Raw genomic sequence first — 23,570 nt, 5'->3', positions numbered from 1 at the left:
TACCTCGCCAAAGAGGTATAAGAACTTCAATGCAGCATGCTTGTCAAATAAGAAGAGAAGAAGCATGGGGATTATTTATAGTCTATCACTTTAGAGTAAAGATCATGAATTGTAGTACTGCAGATTCCATCATGGCTGTTTTATTAGTGCCTAGAACAGTGCCTGGCGTACAATGGGCTCTCGATACATGTTTGAAAAATGAGTAAATGAATGAATACTGTCTCTAGCCCAAAGATACTCCATTTACACAGCTTGATGAGGTTTATGAAATTCAAGGTTTCATATTAGTTTCCCTCTTTCCAAGACGGTAAAGCAGTGACTCTCTTCTTTTGGAAAGTGTAAGATTGAAGGAGAATCCTCTCTTTTAAAAGCGCATGTACTGAATATTTAAATAAAAATGTTTATAACTAATTTTGCTTTGAGAACTTTACAAGAGAATAAACTAGATAACTAGAGTTTTTCTGTGGTGTCTCATAAGACAAGGACTCGATTGGAGTCAGGACTCTCATTAGTATCCAGTTTGTATAAGGCTAACTTTTAGATGAGTCTTCATGAACTGGCTTCTAAAAGGTCACTTTGTGGTCATAATGCTATTAAAATCTTGCCAGAGGGGATGATCAATTTGTCTGATTCTTCTAAATTTTCTTTTCCTTCTAAGGTAGTTAAAAACATTAATTCAATCAGTCAGATATCCAATATGTATCAATGCATACGGTGTACCAGAAACTGGAAAGAAATAAATGGAGAAAATGCTGTACCTTTGCTCAGAAAAATGGGTGAAGATAGACAAAGAAATACTGTCGTACAACTTAAAAAGAGCTATGTTAGAGGTCCGGATGCCATACTGTAGAAAAATTGAGGTGAATGTAACTAATTATGCTTAGAATTGTCAGGGTATGAATCACAGCGACAGTGGCCTTTGGACCAGGCCATAAAGCCTGAGTGGATCAGAGGACTGTTGCTTCCAGGTTGGGGGAACAGCATGTAAAAAGATACCAGTGAGCTTGACGGTTCACAGACGTGGTTGTCAAAGCACGGATTTCAGGCCACCTATGTGGGAATCAGCTTGGGTTCTTATTAAAAATGCAAACTTCTGGGCTTTCTAGCTTTTGAGTCTGCATCTTACATACTCTCCCCAGAGGATTCTCATACACACTAAATTTTAATCACTGATTTGTAGTGATACATAGCAAGATGAGGTGAAAAGAATGAGGAAGGTGGCTGCTTTGGTCCCTCAGGAAGGATATTTGTTCTAAGCCAAAGACTTCCTGTCTAACAGAAAATGCAAAAGAGGGATTGAGGACAACAACTGTGGAAACTGTCTCCTCTCCTAGGCAACCCCGGATCTTCTCAAGAATACTGAGGAATAATTAAGCATGCACTGAAGGGACATTTGTAATAAATGCATGTCTCTCCTGGCTCTCGCTTCCAGTCCCCTGAGTGGTAAGTCTCCGGGAGCTAAGGCCAACGTGAGGATATGTGGGCAGAATCGGGCCACTTGGCCTGCTTTAGTTCAGGCTGATGGCTTTAAAGGAGCCTAGACAGTCAAGGCTTATACATACCTAGTTCTTCCCACTTCACTAGGGGTAGATTTCATAAGGAGTTGGGACCCAAATCCCAGCTAAAAGTATGATACACACTTTTCTGGAGTAAAATCAAAATTCTAATGCTGCAGTAGGCTGCTAGCTGAAAATTCAAGGATTTGGGGCTATTTTTCAGCTCTTCCTATCAGGACATATCACAAATATATACCAATTCATTTTTCAAAACAAACCTATAAGATAGGAATTATTGGTGCTATTTACAAATGAGAACTCCAAAGTTCAGAGAAGTTAGGGCACTGGCATAAATTTAGAATTAGAAAGTTTTGAGAACAGAACTCAAACCCAGGTTTTCTCTGATTTCAGAATCCCCATTGCCTTCATATGCACATTTTGTGTGTGTGTGTGTGCGGTACGCGGGCCTCTCACTGCTGTGGCCTCTCCCGTTGCGGAGCACAGGCTCCGGACGCGCAGGCTCAGCGGCCATGGCTCACGGGCATAGCTGCTCTGCGGCCTGTGGGATCTTCCCGGACCGGGGCACGAACCCGCGTCCCCTGCATCGGCAGGTGGACTCTCAACCACTGCGCCACCAGGGAAGCCCCCATATGCACATTTTTAATCTCATTAATTAAAGTGCAAGTGTTCCGAAGATGAAGACCACTGTAGGCATAACATAGTTTTATACTATGTAGCCCATTACCTCGCATCTGGTTAGACTCAATGAATATTTGTTAGTTGACTGCTGTAGAGGGAGTAGCCTGGACCACAAAGTAGGGCAGGATATTGGGCAGGAAAGATGCTTTATGTGTGTTAAGAAATGTCAAGAGTTCTATAAAAAGGAATGAAATAATGCCATTTGCAGCACTAGAGATTATCACCCTAAGTGAAGTTAAGTCAGACAGAGAAAGACAAATATTATATGATATCACTTATATGTGGAATCTAAGAAATGATACAAGTGAACTTATTTATAAAACAGAAACAGACCCACAGACATATAAAACAATCTTATGGTTACTAAAGGGAAAGGAGGGGGAGGGATAACTTAGGAATTTGGGATTAACAGATACTCACTACTATATATAAAGTAGCACAGGGTACTATATTCAATATCTTGTAATAACCTATACTGGAAAAGAATCTGAAAAATAATATATATATATAGATATTTGTAACTGAATCACTTTGCTGTTCACCCGAAACTAACACAACATTGTATATCTGCTATACTTCAATAAAAGAAAAAAATAGCAAATGCTTATGTAAATTAAAATATTTTAAAAAGCAGAATAATGTCAAGAGTTATCACAAGGCAGCAAGAGATGCTGCCAGACTGTGTGTTAGGTATCAGCATGGTGCTAGCCCAGAGGCTTTCCAGTTGTGGTTCCAGCACCAGCAGTATTGCCATCAGCAACACCTGGGAAACTGTTAAAGATGCAAATTCTCAGGCCTCACTCCAGACCTACTGAATCAGACACTCTAGGATGGGTCCAGCAACCTGCTTTTTAAAAATTTTTAAAATATTTATTTATTTACATACATATGCATGCATGCATGCTGCACCGGGTCTTAGTTGCAGCATGTGGGATCTAGTTCCCTGACCAGGGATTGAACCTGGGCCCCCTGCATTGGAAGCATGGAGTCTTAATCGCTGGACCACCAGGGAAGTCTCCCAGCAATCTGTTTTTAACAAGCCCTTTAGGTGGTTCTGATATCCGCTCTAGCTGGAGAACCACGGTGAAATAATTTTTGTATTGCAAATCATGCATAGCCCATTAAAGGAGAGTTTAGGGACTCTGACAGCGTGGAGAAAAAAAGGTATTTTAGATTTAATATCCTGCTCGCTCTTGAAGAGCATGTTTTGAAAACCTGTTCAGTAAATTCTGGTCAGGCAGGTTTTAGTCTAGTTCTGGACTGTGTTTTTATGTTTGGATTTTAAATTAAAAAAAAATTTTTTTTAAGTAGCAAGACAGAAGTTGATGACCATGATAAGATAGAGTTCTAAATATCTACATGTAAGTTGCCTGATTGAAAATAATCTCCCAAAGATGAGAAAACACTTCCCACTAATGAAATTCACTGGATCCCATGTGTTGACTTACTTTCACATCTGGCACTTGTCTGTGTCCACGTCTCGTCAGGGTTGCAGGTGATGATGCTTTGGCCCTGGAGCAGGAATCCTTCCCTACACTTGATAGATACGTTCTGATCGACATAAAACTCCTTTTCAGAAAGCACAGCATTCTCAGGGATCACAAAAGGGACAGGGCATGGATTTGCTGTTAAAAATAAAAGAAAATGTGTACTGGTATTTTCCCTCTTTTCTGAGTTTGTTTCTTTGAAGGCAGAGCATTAGCCCTGCTGGAGCTGGGTTGTCAGTAATGATAATATAAGGCTTAAAAATATAGAACTTCACACCATCACCCTGATACCAAAACTGGACAAAGATGTCACAAAAAAAGAAAACTACAGGCCAATATCACTGATGAAAATAGATGCCAAAATCCTCAACAAAATACTAGCAAACAGAATCCAACAGCACATTAAAAGGATCATACACCATGATCAAGTGGGGTTTATCCCAGGAATGCAAGGATTCTTCAATATACGCAAATCAATCAATGTGATACACCACGTTAACAAATTGAGGGAGGAAAACCATGTGATCATCTCAATAGATGCAGAAAAAGCTTTTAACAAAATTCAACACCCATTTATGATAAAAACTCTCCAGAAACTAGGGATACAGGGAACCTACCTCAACATAATAAAGGTCATATATGACACATCCACAGCCAACATCATTCTCAATGGTGAAAAACTGAAACCGTTTCCTCTAATATCAGGAAAAGACAAGGTTGCTCACTTTCACCACTATTATTCAACATAGTTTTGGAAGTTTTAGCCACAGCAATCAGAGAAAAGAAAGAAATAAAAGGAATCCAAATCAGAAAAGAAGTAAAACTGTCACTGTTTGCAGATGACAAGATACTATACATAGAGAATCCTAAAGATGCTACCAGAAAACTACTAGAGCTAATTAATGAATTTGGTAGAGTAGCAGGGTACAAAATTAATGCACAGAAATCTCTTGCATTCCTATACACTAACAACGAATAATCTGAAAGAGAAATTAAGGAAACACTCCCATTTACCAATGCAACAAAAAGAATAAAATACCTAGGAATAAACCTAGCTAAGGAGACAAAAGACCTGTATGCAGAAAACTACAAGACACTGATGAAAGAAATTAAAGATGATACAAACAGATAGAGGGATATACCATGTTCTTGGATTGGAAGAATCAACATTGTGAAAATGAAAAATGACCCAAAGCAATCTACAGATTCAATGCAATCCCTATCAAACTACCAAGGGCCATTTTCACAGAACTAGAACAAAAAATTTCACAATTTGTATGGAAACACAAAAGACCCCGAATAGCCAAAGCCATCTTGAGAAAGAAAAACGGAGCTGCAGGAATCAGGCTCCCAGACTTCAGACTATACTACAAAACTACAGTAATCAAGACAGTATGGTACTGGCACAAAAACAGAAAGACAGATCAATGGAACAGGATAGAAAGCCCAGAGATAAACCCACGCACATATGGTCACCTTATCTTTGATAAAGGAGGCAGGAGTATACACGCACATATGGTCACCTTATCTTTGATAAAGGAGGCAAGAGTATACAATGGAGGAAAGACAGGCTCTTCAATAAGTGGTGCTGGGAAAACTGGACAGCTACATGTAAAAGAATGAAATTAGAACACTTTCTAACACCATACACAAAAGTAAACTCAAAATGGATTGAAGACCTAAATGTAAGGCCAGACACTATAAAACTCTTAGAGGAAAACATAGGCAGAACACTCTATGACATAAATCATAGAAAGAGTCTTTTTGATCCACCTCCTAGAGAAATGGAAATAAAAACAAAAACAAACAAATGGGACCTAATGAAACGTAAAAGCTTTTGCACAGCAAAGGAAACCATATACAAGACGAAAATTCAACCCTCAGAATGGGAGAAAATATTTGCAAATGAAGCAGCTGACAAAGGATCAATCTCTAAAATATACAAGCAGTTCATGCAGCTCAACATCAAAAATCAAACAACCCAATCCAAAAATGGGCAGAAGACCTAAACAGACATTTCTCCAAAGAAGATATACAGATTGCCAACAAACACATGAAAGAATGCTCAACATCACTAATCATTAGAGAAATGCAAATCAAAACAAAAATGAGGTATCACCTCACACCAGTCAGAATGGCCATCGTCAAAAATCTACAAACAATAAATGCTGGAGAGGGTGTGGAGAAAAGGGAACCCTCCTGCACTATTGGTGGGAATGTAAATTGATAAAGCCACTATGGAGAACAGTATGGAGGTTCCTTAAAAAACTAAAAATAGAATTATCATATGACCCAGCAATCCCACTACTGGGCATATACCCTGAGAAAACCATAATTCAAAAAGACTCATATACCACAATATTCACTGCAGCACTATTTACAGTAGCTAGGACATGGAAGCAACCTAAGTGTCCATCGACAGATGAATGGATAAAGAAGAAGTGGCACATACATACAATGGAATATTAGTCAGCCATAAAAAGAAACAAAATTGAGTTATTTGTATTGAGGTGGATGGACCTAGAGTTGGTCACACAGAATGAAGTAAGTCAGAAAGAGAAAAACAAATACCGTATTCTAACACAAGTACATGGAATCTAAAAAAAAAAAAAAAGGTTCTGATGAACATAGGGGCAGGACAGAAATAAAGACACAAATGTAGAGAATGGACTTGAGGACATGGGGAGGGAGAAGGGTAGGCTGGGACGAAGTGAGAGAGTAATATTGACATATATACACTACCAAATATAAAATAGATAGCTAGTGGGAAGCAGCTGCATAGCACAGGGAGATCAGCTCAGTCTCGACCACCTAGAGGGGTGGGACAGGGAGGGTGGGAGGGAGACACAAGAGGGAGGGGATATGGGGATATATGTATGCATATAGCTGATTCACTTTGTTATACAGCAGAAACTAACACAACATTATAAAGCAATTATATTCCAATAAAGATGTTAAAAAAAATACCCCATAATATTTGGTTTGGATATGCACAGATTTCTTTCTCTGGGCCAATCTCACCTATAGGTGAATTTCCCACCATGGTTTAGACATTTGGGAAACTAATTAGAAAACTGAATCTGAGTTAATCCCCTCCTAAGGTCAACACACACGTTTGCAGAGAGGAACTGGGTGGCTCCAAGTCCCATTTTCCGTGCAGGAGGCCTCGGGTGCCCCTTCAAGGCTGTAGCCTCTGTTGCAGGAATACACCACGCTGGGTCCAGCAGTACTGTTTTCAACTTCAGCTTTCCCGTTCAGAAACCCAAGTGGAGCTTCACACTTGGTCTCTAAAAAGAAAAAGAAAAGCTTCATCTTAAGTGATTTTCCCAGTCCTCTTTCCTTCTGCAAAGAACTTTATCACTTATTTAATAAGTTAGAAAGAAAAAGAAAAGAAAACCACAGAGTAACACGTTCCATACAGAACATTTTCTTACTATCTTGCATTTCAGAGATAGAAACTATTCAAACCATTATCATTGTAGTTTGAATTAAACCTGCTGCAAAACGGAAACAATCCCCTCACCGACACCATAGCAGTTTCCTATTCCAGACATAGGTGTTTCCTTTTCATTCTCCTCTCCTTTCACCCTGCATGTACATTCACACACTTTTTGATAATGAACAACTGAGATAAAAAAATGCTATTACTGGGAATGCCCAATGATGCCTTTCTGTGACTTGAGATGTTACTCAATGTTTATGTATGTGTTTATGTACATACACACACGCACACATGGTTCTTTTTTAGAACTAAAAAGTCATATTCCCCATTGAATTTCAGCCATATAATATTGCTTAAAAGACTTAAGATTCCTATTGCATACAAAATCAACTGATTAATCTATACTAGACAGTATGGTTGAAACAACAGTGAACAAAGGTTCAGGTACCCCAAGTCCTAGTGTTAGCTCCGCCACTAATTTCATTTCTGATACTGGGCAGGTCACATCGCCCTCTCCCAGCCCGTTTTCACTCATTGGTCAACTCAAGGGTCTGGACTATATTATTCAAGAGTCCCCTTCTAGTTTGAAAATTTGATGACTCCTCCAGAGTTATTAAGAGAAAAACATTTTTAAGCCTGCCGTTTTGATTGGTTTGTAACTATTGTATTTACATACATTGTCTTTCGGCAGAGGAGTAATATGAGCCATATCCTAGGAACAGAGTCACCTGTATTCACCCACATCCTGCTAAACACACTTGACTGTTCTCATACAATGAGTTAATGAAAGTTCCACAGACAGTGTGAATACTCATTTATTGGACAGTGGTACCAACATCATTTTAAGAAGATGCTAGTATTGCCCAGGACTGTTACCAAGGCAACAGCTCTAAGCCTTCTAATTTATCATTATTTTGGGGAAAAACCCATAAAAAGTCAGGTAAACTCAATAATTAACTAGTTTCTAAGCAAAATGTTTGCCATTCCAGGGTCAGCAATCTTGTGCTCTATTGCAGTTTAATCATTAATCTCTACCACAGTGTTTCACCCTTCTATTGCTTTGGTGCCCTTGAGCAAAAGCCCGTAAAAGGTTCTCATGCAGTTCACGGAGTCAATTTTTTTTTTTTTAATTACAAAAATGACTTATAAAGAAAATGTGGCCACATTGTTATTTTGTGTCCTTAGTATCGTTTTGGGGACCAAGTGTCATTTGACTTACTTTTGCACGTTGCCACCCCTCCACTCCACTGTCCGTTCTCCTGACAGACCCGTTCCCTGTTCCCCTGTGAATCAATGAAAACAGGTCATTGACAAGATGGTACCTCTATAATGAAAAACTAAGGGAATGCAAAGTCACCTCAGATGTGAACTTGAAACTCTTGGCACTGGAATGCTAAATAAATTCATTAAATAAATATAGTTTAAGAGGGAGGTTTAAACTTTCAAAAATGTTTTCATCAAATTACCTCAAAATTCGTATTCTGGCTGATGAGTGTAATTAAGCTGCAGGCTTGGTTTCACTTTTTGTTTAAATGATAACTAATTATAACCAATAGCAAAGACTGATGAAGAATGTGTCTGAAATGTCAGAGAGGTATATTTGCTTAGGACACTTAAAAATATTTTGACTTAAATTTATTTTTTAATACCTGAGAGGTACAGCAAAGAAGGTGAATTAGTTTATTTATACCCTTGGACATGAAACATGTCAAGATATTTATTGGTATCAGGATTGACTTTTTGACAATGTAACATATCCATTAAAGATAAACTTACCCTATTAAGGTCTCGAGCAAGTAAAATTTTATATATTTTGAGTAAAAATCTTTCTAAAATTTATTTCTCTGCCTTCAGAAATAGAGTAAAAATAATGTAATTTACTTAAAAAAATATTTATAGTTGTTATTCAATGCACTTTTGGTATATTTTCCAATATCCCATAGCCCTTGGGGGCTATACAGGCTGTCTGCGCCCCCTAGAGTTATTATGGGCTGAGCTAGGCTAAGATTACTGGGTTTTTATTTCTGGATATAATTTTTATGCGACCTTGCTGCCTCTTTCTTTGTTGTTTATCTTTTACTGTAATCATCAGTGTTCCTAATGATAACCTTTTCCCATGTTTTAAATTCCTAATTTACTATGGAATAATAATACGATAAATAAAATTCTCTAACATTATATGTTAAAAAAAAAGATTAGGTTCCAAGTAATGTATTAAGGGGCTTGACCCTAAGTCAAGTATATGAACCTTAGCACATGGACTTTGTCTCATGGCTTTTCAATCCTCAGAGCTCTTTGGATACATATCCTCTTGAAGCTGTGTTCTAAATTAGCAAGATGTCTGAAAAGGAGCAATTGCCTCTACTTTGGTTTTTATCTGATTGACTGATGTCTTTTATCCTTAATCTTCTATTCAAAGGTATTTACTTTGAGCTATCAGTTTAATTACTGACAAATCTTTACGTATAAAAAATCCATTGACTTTGATGGAAGGATACTCTCCTGACTTTCCAAGAAAATAATTGAACCAATAAAATTAAATTTTTAAAAAATATATATTCATTATTTTCTTCTTATTGAAAAAATAATATGTTTTGACTACAGAAAGGTTGGAAAACATGAAAGAAAAGTACAAAGGATTCTAGGATTCTTCATTCAGAGATAAACCCTGTTAACATTTGCTGTACTTTTGTTGTGTTTATATACTTATGTATGCACAGGAAAATATACTATTCTAGTTTGTGAATTATTCTTTATTACTTTTTTTTTTTTTGCAGTATGCGGGCCACTCACTGCTGTGGCCTCTCCCGTTGCGGAGCAAAGGCTCCGGACGCAACAGGCTCAGCGGCCATGGCTCACGCACCCAGCTGCTCCGCGGCATGTGGGATCTTCCCGGACCGGGGCACGAACCCGTGTCCCCTGCATCGGCAGGTGGACTCTCAACCACTGCGCCACCAGGGAAGCCCTCTTTATTACTTTTGAGGAAGTATATGACAAGCCATCAAAGCCAGCTCCCTATTTGGGTACTTCCAGAGTGGACTACACCCAAGTAGCTAATTTTAGTCAATAGGTTAGCATTTTTCCCACTAAGATATTTTCCTTTTTCTTCCAATAATTCACATAATATTCTGTTTCAATTATGTCAATTTTTGTTCCAATAAAAACTCAACTCTATTTTCTGTAATTATTGCTGTAAAAAAAAAACCAAACACCATCTGTTGGTTCCCTCCTTAGTAAGTTGCAAATTTTATCATGCTTTTCCTTCTTTCTTTTTCTCTCTCTATCCCTTTACTTACCTTGCTTTTGTTTTGTTTTTTATCCGGAGTTTTAGATCCAGATTAGCATCAAGTTACTATTTTTGACATAATGTATCTTTAATCAACAATTAAGTTAGATAGTTATAGTAAGTTTTAGAATCATAGATACCACTTTATTGCTCACTACCAGCGATTTTAGAACATGACTATCTCATTTTTGAGTTATTTTGATTTATTCCTCAGTTGCCTGTAGTGATTTTTTTTTTTAAGTTTTTTTTTTTTTGTGGTTCGCGGGCCTCTCACTGTTGTGGCCTCTCCCATTGCAGAGCACAGGCTCCGGACGTGCAGGCTCAGCGGCCATGGCTCATGGGCCCAGCCACTCCGCGGCATGTGGGATCTTCCCGGACCAGGGCACGAACCTGTGTCCCCTGCATCGGCAGGCGGACTCTCAACCACTGCGCCGCCAGGGAAGCCCGCCTGTAGTGATTTTTGCTTCGAGAAGACTGCATGTGTAGTAAAATTTTTGAGATTTAGATGACTCAAAGAAGTTGTTTACCTTACATAAAAATGATAATTTATTTACCTATTAGAAAATTTTAACATGATTTACATTAGCTGTATTAATTGCTTTGTCTGATTTTGGTAATAATATGCATACTAGGAGTAATGATAATAACTACCCTCTACTGAACTCAGACAATGCATAAAGGGTGGTGCTTGCCACTTCCTTTTATCTCCAGTCCTTGCAGTAACTTTGCAAAGGTGGTTATGGCATTTCTACTACAGATGGGATGAAACAGAGGCTCAGAGAGGTTCAGTCAGTTCCCCAACATCTTTCATCCAGCAAGAGCAGAGAGCCTGTAACAGAGGTCTGCTGGGACCAAGTCCCTATTCTTAACCCCTTTTCCAGCCATTGACCTTTGGTATCTGGGGCACTTGTTAAAAATGCAAAAATTCAAATTCAACAGTTCTGTTTTTGGTAAGACTTTTCCCTAATGGTGTGTTTTTCCATCCAGAGGCATTATAATGTCTGGGTGCCTCTATTTTTTTTTTCCTGACATCAGTAGCCAGGATGATGATAACCTAAATCCATTAATTCATAAAAGTTGCAAATTCTGAGATTTGAATTCTATCATTATTGACTAATTTCATCTACTATTTGGTTACTTAGTCATCCAGTTAGCATTGAAAAGATACTTTTCCTCCTTTCGTTGTGTTTTCAAACTAATGAATTTGCTCATGGGCATCCCCTAAAAGTTACCAACTAATTTTCTTCTAGTATCATTGTGAGTCTACTGCCATTCATGACGTATTTGATGTGTTTCAGTCCATTAAAGTTATTACCCCTTATTGATGCTAAAACGCTCTCATCTTGGCCTGTGGAAGCCTCATCCAATTGGCTCCTGAGTTTTTTTTTTAACATGTCACCTTTGATAGGTTCCTTCCTAACTCATATGATAAGTTTTTCTAGGCTAATCTTTTACATTTCATGTTCCAGACCTGGACTTGGTTATTTCTGTAAGTAACTGGACATTAATATTTAGAAAAACTTTCTCAGGTGATGCAAACATGTAGCTTGGAATAAGAACAACTGTTATAGCATCTCTCTCAATTTTGTGGTTAACACTGGGATATTTCCAAAATTTTTAAGGTAAATTATCTACTTCCTCAAATTTAATGACCCATCAGTTTGCTATATATTTGTTTAGATTTTATACCACTTTCCTTCTTAACAAATTGCAAGATTAGTACTCTCACATGAAGAGCAACTGAGTTTCAAAAACAGAAAAACTCTTCAACTGCAATAACCATTACATTACCATCCTTCTTTCCCCCCACCTTTTTTTTTTTTTTGCGGTACGCGGGCCCCTCACTGTTGTGGCCTCTCCCGTTGCGGAGCACAGGCTCCGGACATGCAGGCTCAGCGGCCATGGCTCACGGGCCCAGCCGCTCCGCGGCATGTGGGATCTTCCCAGACCGGGGCACGAACCTGTGTCCCCTGCATCGGCAGGCGGACTCTCAACCACTGTGCCACCAGGGAAGCTCCCCACCCCCACCTTTTTAAAAAAAAAAATCCTTGGATGAGGAAATAAAACAAGATCCACCTAAGCCTAGTTCCAGCTTTCATGGACCCATCTTATGGAAATTCTCTGGTTCTATGGTCAGTAGGAGAAAAATGGAACATGCTATACACATTTAACAAATCACTGGCAATGCATACTTCTGCAAAACCTACATTTAATACCATTGTAACAGCAAAACAGGAAAGAAGTTTCCCGAAAAACCAAAGGACAACATTATGTAATATAAAACAGGCCTCTTAAAGTTCAAGTTTGATGATGTGATCATGCTTTTAGCAAAACTGACTGCAGCATTCACACCAAAGTAAATAGGTGCTGCTGATGGGATTTTAATATTACAAACCAGGCAAGCGTGGTCTTGAGACCTATCATGGTATTTGGTTAGAACTGCTCTGGGGACTTTTTCAGGCCACACCTGCCTTGTGGGAACCTGGAATCTCAATCAAAAACCTTCCAAGGTATTTGGGCCCATTGCTTGAGGAAACCCTAGCTTTGTATAACTAAATTCTTATGGTTGCCTCCCCACAGTGACGGATGAACTGTGTAGAATACAATTAATAGGAGGCGAAAACACAGGTTTAAATGACCAACTAAAGTCTCGTGCCTGGTATACAAAGTTCCTCTTTTTTTCATGGCTTTGATTCTTTGAGACTTACTTTGCTTTTTAAAATTGTAAGTCACTTTAAATATTTCTCAGAGACTGCTAAAATATAAGGCAACAAAGTATAGAAAAGCCTTTTAGGACCCAAATCAGTGAAACAAAATGGCATAACACTAAAAATATTCCTAAGTATATTGGAAAAACAAATTAATGCTAGTCAAACAATTTGTTCGCTTACCTCTAATTCATAACCAGTTTCACAGTGATAAATAATCATGCTTTCAAAGCTGTATTCACTGCCAAACACAAACCCATGTTCTGGACTTTCAGGTTTCCCACAAGAAACTGGACTGCAGGATTCATCAGAAAATGGTGGCTCCCAGGTCCCATCAATCTAAATAACAAGTTATAAGTTACATTTAGAAATTAGTACACATGAATGAAGAAGTCTGCAAATATTGGTTGTAAAACAGAATAATCCGCAAATGATAGTCAGAGGACCTAGAACTTGGTCCTACTTCTGCCACTTATTTTCTTTGGCCTTAAAAAACGCACATTAATTATCAGATGGCTTTAACAGTCATCACTAAACAATTTTAGACATTTCTGAAACTCACAAAACAAGCATTTTCTTCCTCATAGAATCCTTTAAAAAATCAAGAACACCAAGAAGTATGTTTTCATTATGGTGCATGAGGACTGGATGGTAGATACAAATATTCCATGACTTATAGTAATACACCCTTATATTTTACATAATTCTGCGTTTTCATCTAAAGTTGATGAGAAACAGCAACTTTCAGGCATACGATCCAAAGTTTAAAAAGATGGCTTCCTTTTCTCCCTTCCCAACATGAATACTTGAAAACACTCTATCATATATTGTGAGCAAGTCACATAGTTAAAGAAAAAAAAAAAGACACACATACATTTACTTTATTTCCTCACCACCACCGTTAGAATTAACATTTTCCAGCCTTCTTTTCAGGTATAGTGAGGCGTACACAGACGTTTCCCTTGAAGACTGTTTTTCTCTTGCTAATGTTGTTTTGTTTTCTTTGAGGAAATAGTGTATGAGTTGAATAGCTGTCTAAAACAAGACTTGAGGCTAAGCCCTTTATTCTACAGATGAGCCAGAAATAATTTTATATATATATATACATATATATATATATATATGCCTGCCTCATAATTAACCATTCCCCTAATGTCAGAAATATACATTGTATCTAATTTTTCAATACTGTAAATAATGCTTCAATAAATATATTTTTTGTACAAATGATTCTGGGTATTACTATTAACTTCTAAAAGCTACATAGTATTGTTTTCTTTTGATATATCTGGAGTTTATTTTGGTATATATTAATTTTTTTCCCTAGTGGTTACTTCATTGTATCAGAATGATTTGTTTATTAATGATTCCTTTCTTCACTGACTTGTGACGATTCCTTTATCAGGATCTACTTTTGACTTATTTCTTCCATTCCATTCATTTCCCCTTCTACCGAATTTTACACTAATACCACACTGATAGGAGTTTGGCAATTCCAAACTCCTATCAGTGTGGTAGGACTCCAAGCTTTATTAAAGTGACACAAAGTGACTCCAAGCTTTATTAAAGTGACACAACTCCAAGCTTTATTAAAGTGACACAAGTAGTAAGCAGAGGCAGAATTTGACTCCAATTTTTGTTTCTGCTACCTTTGCTCTTCTACTAAAACTGGAAACGTATTTGGTAACAATTAGGCCTCATTTCTACACATAGAGAGTCTATGTGTAGACCATACACATAGTTCATCTGTCATGAATTTCTTGTTATAGATGTTTAACGTTTTATTTACCTTTGGGACTTTTCACCTGCCCTTGGCACTTTCCTACTTTTAAAACTGGGATCATTGGAAAGAAAGATATATTTTATTATATTTCTACCAAAAAACTTCTCAAATTCTTTGACATGGTTGGAAACGAGACATTTTCTCTTTTCAGAACAGCAAGATACTGCCTGTGTGGATATATGTATATGTATATCTATATCCACACACTTACATATACATATATCTATATACACACACACATATAGTATAATATACACTTACATATACACACACACACACACACACACACACATAGTATAATATATAAATGAGTTATACCCTACATGTTCTAATTAAGACAGATAATCTTACCTGACATGTTGATATATTAACCCCCTCATAGGTATACCCTTTTGCACATGACACAGAAACTTGCTTATTCACACTGAAATCATCCCCATGAACAAGTATGTGTGTTATGCTTGCTGGCAAAGGACATTTCTTAGGACTGCAAGAGATTCTCTCAGGGAACCAACGACCATCTTTCTGACAGGTGAATGTGTCTATCTCTGTATCCATCATATAACCTTCTAGACACCTGCAATGCAAAAGTAAAAATGAGTGCCTTAAAGGGAGTGCAATATAGTTGGTGACTTATTCTTGGATTCAAGAAGCTGTTATAAAGCTTAGTAGACATTTTATGTGATGTATTAAAAATGACTCAAATGTCAGGGGGATGGAACTGCCTTGCAAAAACACCAAGAAAACAATGACAACCAGTTGAATCCTTAGTTATCCACATTAAGGATTAGCCAAATCTAAAGTTGCTTTAAATGTTGTTGACATGATTTACCTTTGTTCTGGATAATATCATTATTAAATTTATTTTTATTATGAAAATATCTAACAGTTCAAGAAACTCTAGACCAAGTCCAAAATAGACTCAGATACTAGTAAGAATATAACACAATTAACATTTTTGGGGAACCTACTTTGTGCCAAATGAAGTCCTCTGCATAGAGTGTGTCTTTTAATGCTGTTTAGTAGGTAGGTATCATGGAACAGTAGTATTGGTGTTCAAACTCAAGTCAAGCTGGCTCTAAAACCCTCTATGATTTTTAAAATTTGCATTTTTTCATTCAGCAAATGTTTACGGAGCATTTGTTAAATTCTGGTCACTGTTCTAATTGCTCTACAAATATGAACCCATTCTCATGTCAACCCTATGAATAGATGTGATTATTTTCTTTATGCCCATTTTTCAGATGATGAAACTGACACCAGAGAGATTAAATAACTTTCCCAGGAAGCGACAGAGCTGAGATTCCTACCTATGGAATCTGGCTCTAGAGAGCGTTTACCACTATACTTTACCACTAGCCTTTACCACTATACTATGCTGCTTTTTTAATTAACTAACATTTATTGGGTGGATATATTTTTTAAATTTCGCAAATTACCAGGCTAGGTAGCAGTCACAGGTTTTGCAAACTTGGAATGATCTGTTTACTAATAAGTGAAGATCTGAAGACAATCAACACACAAGGAAAAACAAACAGGAGAGTCTTGGGAAGCAGGTCTTACTGTGATTTCTCAGTAAGAAATCTGAGACAAGCTATCTGAGACACCAATGTCCAAATAGAAAATTGAAAATGCATGTCAAAAGCGAGGAATAATTTTTGTTTTTCTTCGTGGTGCATAATCCACTATTCTTTAGGTTTCATTACAGTGACAATCCTCCCTTGGGTCTATTTCTTACTGTAATTAAGAGAAAATGAAGGTAGAGCTAAAATGTCTACAACGGACAAGCTTAAGAAGAGTTATTAAATTATTAATAAAATCTAAGAAGCCAATATGTGAAGGCTAATCCACAATTCCTTCAGAGATATCAATAAAATCTAAATTGATTTAGAGGGTTGAGATATATTTACACATTACAGGCATTTATTCCAATAAAAGTCTAATTTATAAATTCATTCCATATTTTCTCATCTTTTTTTAATACATTTTAAATAGAGAACTTTTCAGCAAAAATCACTATCTGTGCATTAAATGCTTAGTTTGCTCAGACAGCATAGGTTGGATGTCCCCTCAAGACTATCTCCCTATTAATGTTGACCAATTAAAGTATGTGATTTTGGGGGCTTCCCTGGTGGTGCAGTGGTTGAGGGTCCACCTGCCGATGCAGGGGACACGGGTTCGTGCCCCGGTCCGGGAGGATCCCACATGCCGCGGAGCGGCTGTGCCCGTGAGCCATGGCCGCTGAGCCTGCACGTCCGGAGCCACAACAGTGAAAGGCCCATGTACCGCAAAAAAAAAAAAAAAAAGTATGTGACTTTTGACCTGAATTCTTCAGCTTTTGCCTTATTTCTCCAACATCTGCATATATGAATATAATCACTAGGTTATAACAAAGAAATTTATCAGCATAATGTTTAAAAAAGAGCCTGTGATTTAAGAGATATTAAAGCTAGCTAGAGGATCTTGCTGTTCCATGAAGTGCAACAGAATATGATAATTATATTAGGAACTACAGTCTGAAAGTGTAGAAATTTATTCTTACAAGTCAATGGATTTCTGCATAATTGTGGACAGAATAAAGCCAAGTGTTAAAAGCTTCAGCTTTTGGACAGCAGCCCAGAGAGGGTGTTTTCTTCCCAGTTAGCTACATTTTTGACCTATCACTTTTCATTTTACAACCCTCCTGCCTGTGCCCCTTGGAGACTCTAGAGCCAGGTCTTACCTGAGTTTCACTTTACTTCCATAGGTGTGTACCTCTCCAGTTGCCACTGCACTGGAGACAGGTGGTGGGGGTCCACAGGACAGGGGCTCACAGACAGGATAAGGCTGGCTCCACGTCCCTTTCTCTGTACAAATCAGATCTGAACTGCCTCGGATGACATACCCAGATCTGCAGTTGTAAGTTATCACATTTTCCTCCAAAGAGCCACTCTCACTGGTGAATGCATTTGGTATCGTTGGGGGAGAACCGCAAGAAGTATGTTCACAGCGTGGGAAGCCAGAGCTCCATTGGCCATTGGCTTCGCAGGTGATTTCAGGAAGTCCCAGGAGCTGGAAGCCTTTGAAGCACTGAATCCGAGCTGCCTGCCCGCAACCAAAATCTGTCCTGTTGACTGCTCCATTCTGAATGACTGGTGGGGAACACGTGCAAGGCAGGCAGGAAGGTGGGCTGCCACTCCAGGAACTATTGGAGAGACACTTTCTTGAAGGACTTCCATGGAGCTTATAACCGGGAAAGCACTGATACTGTATATGCCCTCCATGATAAAAGGAGAAGCCATTAGGGAAGCCATGGGCAAGATCTTCAGGAGGGCCACAGCTGACTGGTTTACAGAGAGGAACCTGGGCATCCCAGTTACCATCTGATTGACAGATGAGTTTGGGGGCACCGTGCAACACGTAGCCGTCTTGACAATGGAACACCACTTTCTTCCCGAAGCCATAGTCCAGGCCATCCATCACCCCGTTTGCCACCTGTAGTGGGGGAGAACACCTGACAGGCACACAGATGGGAGTCGTCCCACTCCAACTTCCATCAGCAAGACAAACACGACTGCTGGCCCCCTCCAGCAAGAACCCTTCATCGCAAGTGTACTCAACCTCTTTTTGGAATGTATACTCCTCTCCCTTTACCTGGCCATTTGCTGAGACTGGAGGTGAACCACAGTCCACAGGAATACAAATTGGCTCATTCCTATCCCAATTTTTATTTTCTTGACACGTTCTCCTGTCAGTGCCATTCAACACGTACCCAGGATTACACTCATAGTACAATATGCTCAGGTACGTGTAGTTGCTTCCTTTGATGGAGCCATTCATAACTAGATTCGGTTTGGGGCATGAGATGGCCTCACAGAGTGGGGAAGTACCACTCCATTCTCTATTCTGTAGACAAAGTCTTACGTCGGAGCCCACCAGAGTGTGCCCAGGTTTGCAGCTATACTGTATGGCACTGCCCATGGTAGTCTCTGTAAAATGCAAAAAGCCGTTTTCAGGAGCAACAGGCAGGTCACATTCCACTGAAATGCACGATGGCGCACTGCCATTCCAAGTTCCATCCTCCTGGCAGATCAGCACAGGGTTCCCCAAGAGTTCATATCCTGGATTACAGGTGTACGAAACCAGGGTGTTGTATCGGAATTTTGCTGAATGTGTAGCAGGAGATCCCTTTGTGTTTCCCCAGGTTTTAGCCACTGTTCCCAGATGATGAGGTGGGTAAGGAGTCAGATATGGAACTTCCATCATGTCTTCTTCTTGGTTAAAATATTCCTGACCGTCTCTGACCTTAGTACAGTCTCCAAAATCAATGTGAGGGGGGAGACCGCAGTCTATGAGTACACATGTTGGGATGGAGCTTGACCATCCCGACTCTTCACAGGTCTGCATGGCGTGACCAGCTATCTGGAACCCAGGGAAGCAGCTGTAGATGATCATGGCACCATAGCTGTAATCTGCACCTTCTACGAAACCGTTCTCAATGGGATGTGGGGGATCACAGTGGATGGCACTGCAAGATGGGACATCCACATCCCAATCACCTGTCTCTAAACAAGTCAAGGCTTTGGGACCTTTGAGCCTGAAGCCCCGGTCACAAGAGTAGGTAATGGTCTGTCCATAGTGTAGGTTTGTGTAAGAGAATTTGCCATTCGAAATCTCCTTGGGCTTGGGGCACTCAATGGGCTTACAGGTTGGTTTTCTTCCAAGCCAGTGACCATTTTCCCCACAAAGAGTGGTGGAATTGCCCACCAACTCAAAGCCTGGCTTGCAGGTATAGAGAGCTGTGCTCAGATAGGCAAGACCTTGCACGTCAATGATGCCATGGAGGATTTCCTCAGGTTGGGGGCATTCTACTGGCACACATTCTGGCAGTGGAGAGCTCCAGGTGCCATCAGCCTGGCAGAAGGTGGTAGCATCTCCTCTTAAGAAAAACCCATCCACACAAGAATACTTGACAGCACTTCCAAAATGAAGAGCAGAAGAAGGAGCAGGGACACCGAAGGGAATCAGCGGAGGAGGGAGGCAAAGAACCATCTTACAAACAGGAAAAGAATCATTCCACTGCTGGGATGGCAAGCATTTCAGGACAGAGGGGCCCTGGAGGGCGTTCCCTTCTTTACAGGAAAATGTCACCACTCCCACCTCGGTGGGCAACTCCTTCAAAACCAGTTGGTTCTCCAAGAGGGGTGGCTCTGGGCACTTGGCGGGCACACACTTTTGGTTTGGCTTCTTATTCCATTTGCCGGATTTCAGGCACGTCCAAGAATGATCACCAATAAGCTCGTAACCCTCATTGCAGAAAAACTGAACCTTGGACCCTACTTCAAAATTTTCTCCTTTCCTGTAGCCATTCTGGATCGGGGGAGGTTTTCCACAGTTGAGAGGGATGCACGACAGAGGGGATTCACTGTGCCAGTGGCGATTGGCTTGGCAGACAAAGACAGGACTTCCGACTGACTTATAGCCTGGGTTACAACGGTATCTCACTTCACTCTCAAAGGTCCTGCCAGCTGTATGCTGCATAACAGGGAGAAAACAATGAAGTACAATTTGTATAACACGGAATATAACTGACAAAATACAGCAAATCACAGTAAAGAAGAACTAAACTAAAATGCCTACGTTAAAATGTATCAATTAAGACATAAGCAAATGAGGACTTGTATTTTTCCAATAGGTCCACTCTATTTTTTTTATTTAAATAAACAAAAAGGATGGCAGAAGGTCAAATTAGGTAATCCCTACAGCAGAAATGTTGGCCACAGCGGTCAGCCCATAATAACTAAAGATCAATAGTCTCTAAAACGATTGATGAGTTGATGGAGCAATACCAAAAATTATAAATTACTTGGTAAATTAAAAAAATCTCACCCACCAAAGCAGTGCTAGAGTGTGTTGTTTTACTCACAGAAAAGGAAACACACACAAACGTACATTTGTTTACGCTGTTAGATAATAAGAAAAACAAATGTTTTTATGGATATGGACCTACTGTCAGAGTTTTGTGTTCATCCTTAATATAATTTTAAAAAATTGCTGCCATGACACAAGGGTGGAAAATAAAAAGTAACATTTTACCTTTTAAACAAAAAATTCAATATTCATACTCTCAACATTCAACTATATAAGTGAATAACATAATAAGAGGTCATTTTTAGGCAGTCCAAAGATGAATTACTTATGAAAACTTTAAAAAAGACTGCAATGGTTCTTCTGTTAACGGTACGTCTAGCTTCTGTGGTGCAGTGAACTTCTTGGTATTTGGACATGATTATTTGCTTTGTTTATCTATTCCTTGGGCACCCCACATGCATATAAACACCATGGCATCACAGACCTAATCCGTGTTATTAAATACTAGATCTCCAGTACTTACCTGGCACCTAGTAGGAGCTCCAGAAATATCTGTTAAATGAATAAATGAAGAAAGCCCCCTTACATATCCTAGACACCTTCTTCCAATGGAAAGCTAATACACCTGAGCAAAAGTCTTAAATAAAAGGCATTCACTGTTGTTTTAGAATATAAAGGAGAAAAGGTACTATGTAGGCGTGGGTTTTAAAAAAGTGTTTAATTAGAATACTGTCTCTTTAAAGTGACCCTTGATTTGGGGGAATAGATTGTTATTCCTGTTTTCTTGATAGATTTAATGAGAAGACACATAGTAACGAGAAAGGAGGATATGCGTGGATCTGACAAAACCCTTTGTCCTGATGAAATTACCTTTAGGTTCCCTAAAAGAAAACTGCAAAAACCACCTTACGGTGAATGGATGGTTTACCCCCATCTTTTGTCTAAAAATAAGAAATGGTAACAGACTTCTCTAGGTTCCATTTAGACCTTGATTTCTATAAAAATAAACAATACATCCATCTTGGAGTAACTTTTTATAAATCAAAATAGTATCTCTTAAAACTATTTTATTCTAACGTCATAGCTGGGCTAAAATATTGCCTTAAAATGTTTCAAGTGCCTATATGCTAGTAGGAGGTAGAAAGCTACAGATTAAAAGGATTCATGACCTCTATCAAATTCTCTCCAATATTTACCACCAATAGATTTAGCAGCTTCTGTTATTCACCTATTAGTCTATTCATGTCCCTGCTTCTGAATAAGCTACAATGGGCTGGCCCTGTAAACGATGAAAGCCATGGACACTTGTGAATCAGTCTCTTACCTCCAGAAAGCCATTCTCAACCTTTGGTGGTTCATTGCAAGATACAGGGTGGCATGTGGGTATGGGGCTACTCCACTGTCCTGTGGCTTCGCAGGCGCTCTTCTTCTCCCCTTTGATGTAGAAGCCCCTGTTGCAGCTATAAGCCACCACGGCTCCAAAACTGTAGTTGGATCCAATCGCATAGCCGTTCATGATGCGGGGCGGCTCTCCGCAGCGCACGGGGATGCACTGGATGGACATGGGGGAAGGGTTCCACTGCCCACCTCTCAGACATTCAATCTTTGCTGAGGTGTTCAGTACGAAACCCTCCGTGCATTTGAAGCTCACAACTGAGCCTGCGGCAAATTTTGCTTTGCTCACAGATTCCAAGATGCTGTAGGAAACAGCAGGGGGTTTTTCACAAAAATGAGCTATACAACGGGGCACGGCCTGACCTTCTGGGGGAACCCACTTGCCCTGGGCATTGCAGAGGAGCTGGGAGTTGTCTGCCAGGCTGTAACCATCTGAACAATAGTAGAATGCAATGTCTCCAAATAACCGATGGGCAGTCTCTGGAGAGGCATGTTCCACACTGGGGGGCTCATCACAGGAGACAGCCAGACACTGCTGGTCACTTCTGCTCCACTTGCCATTGGCCAGGCACTCAATGGTGTCAGGACCGGCAAGGGTGTAGCTATGAGATTAGGGAGAAAGGAACAGTAACTAAGCACATTATTTGAGAAAAGGTGTTTGCATCTTCTTATTCTGCTTTTATTTTTTAAATCTTTCCACCAATAACTTTACTTCTTTATCCTTTAAAACAATATTTACTATTTGAATTTGAGCTTATTGATCAAATGACCTTCATTTAAGATATACATCTTGTTATTAATACTAGGGCTTGTTCAGAAAGGGAAATGGATTTTGCTATTTATACTACCAAATGTAAAATAGACAGCTAGTGGGAAGCAGCCGCATAGCACAGGGAGATCAGCTCGGTGCTTTGTGACCACCTAGAGGGGTGGGATAGGGAGGGTGGGAGGGAGACGCAAGAGGGAGGGGATATGGGGATATATGTATATGTATAGCTGATTCACTTTGTTATAATGCAGAAACTAACACACCATTGTAAAGCAATTATACTCCAATAAAGATGTTAAAAAAAAAACTCTAAAAATTGTTACACATTTCTTTAAAAATAAAAATGAGGACTAAGCTACGGTCCTGTCTGACTCAATTCAAAGTTGGAACTTCATCTAGCTATAGATGATTTCCGTTGCTTAATTTGATCACTGGTCTTTGAAACAAAAGCTCTGATGAACCACAGGTAGCCTGCATATAAGTCCTAGGTATCCACTTGCTTATAATCAATGAACTTTAAAGGAGGGATTATAATTTCAGTCTCCATTGTTTCCTAAACCCTTAACCATGTGGTTAGCATTAAAAGCTGTGTCTGCATACGGCTCTGCTATTCAACCAGCACAAATAAATTTTGCTTTGTTTATGCACAGGTATT

At 39.2% G+C, this 23,570-nt stretch overlaps 1 protein-coding gene across 1 annotated transcript in view; it reads right to left on the bottom strand.

Moving 5' to 3' along the window:
* The window catches only part of SVEP1 (sushi, von Willebrand factor type A, EGF and pentraxin domain containing 1), a 184,891-nt gene that overhangs the window by 15,434 nt on the left and 145,887 nt on the right, over positions 1–23,570 (bottom strand). Inside the window, exons 37-43 of the mRNA XM_027105235.1 lie at positions 22,076–22,748; positions 17,624–20,415; positions 15,253–15,478; positions 13,302–13,457; positions 8,344–8,407; positions 6,796–6,969; positions 3,644–3,820 (exon numbers count right to left, since the gene is read on the bottom strand). Of these exons, the coding sequence (XP_026961036.1) occupies positions 3,644–3,820; positions 6,796–6,969; positions 8,344–8,407; positions 13,302–13,457; positions 15,253–15,478; positions 17,624–20,415; positions 22,076–22,748 (4,262 nt within the window). The remainder of the gene's footprint in view (positions 1–3,643; positions 3,821–6,795; positions 6,970–8,343; positions 8,408–13,301; positions 13,458–15,252; positions 15,479–17,623; positions 20,416–22,075; positions 22,749–23,570) is intronic.

The sequence above is a fragment of the Aethalodelphis obliquidens genome, unplaced genomic scaffold, assembly GCF_003676395.1.
Source record: "Aethalodelphis obliquidens isolate GAN/ISIS:26980383/991018 unplaced genomic scaffold, ASM367639v1 scaffold7, whole genome shotgun sequence".
Taxonomy (NCBI): Eukaryota; Metazoa; Chordata; class Mammalia; order Artiodactyla; family Delphinidae; genus Aethalodelphis; species Aethalodelphis obliquidens.
This window is presented reverse-complemented; position numbering and strand designations above follow the sequence as displayed.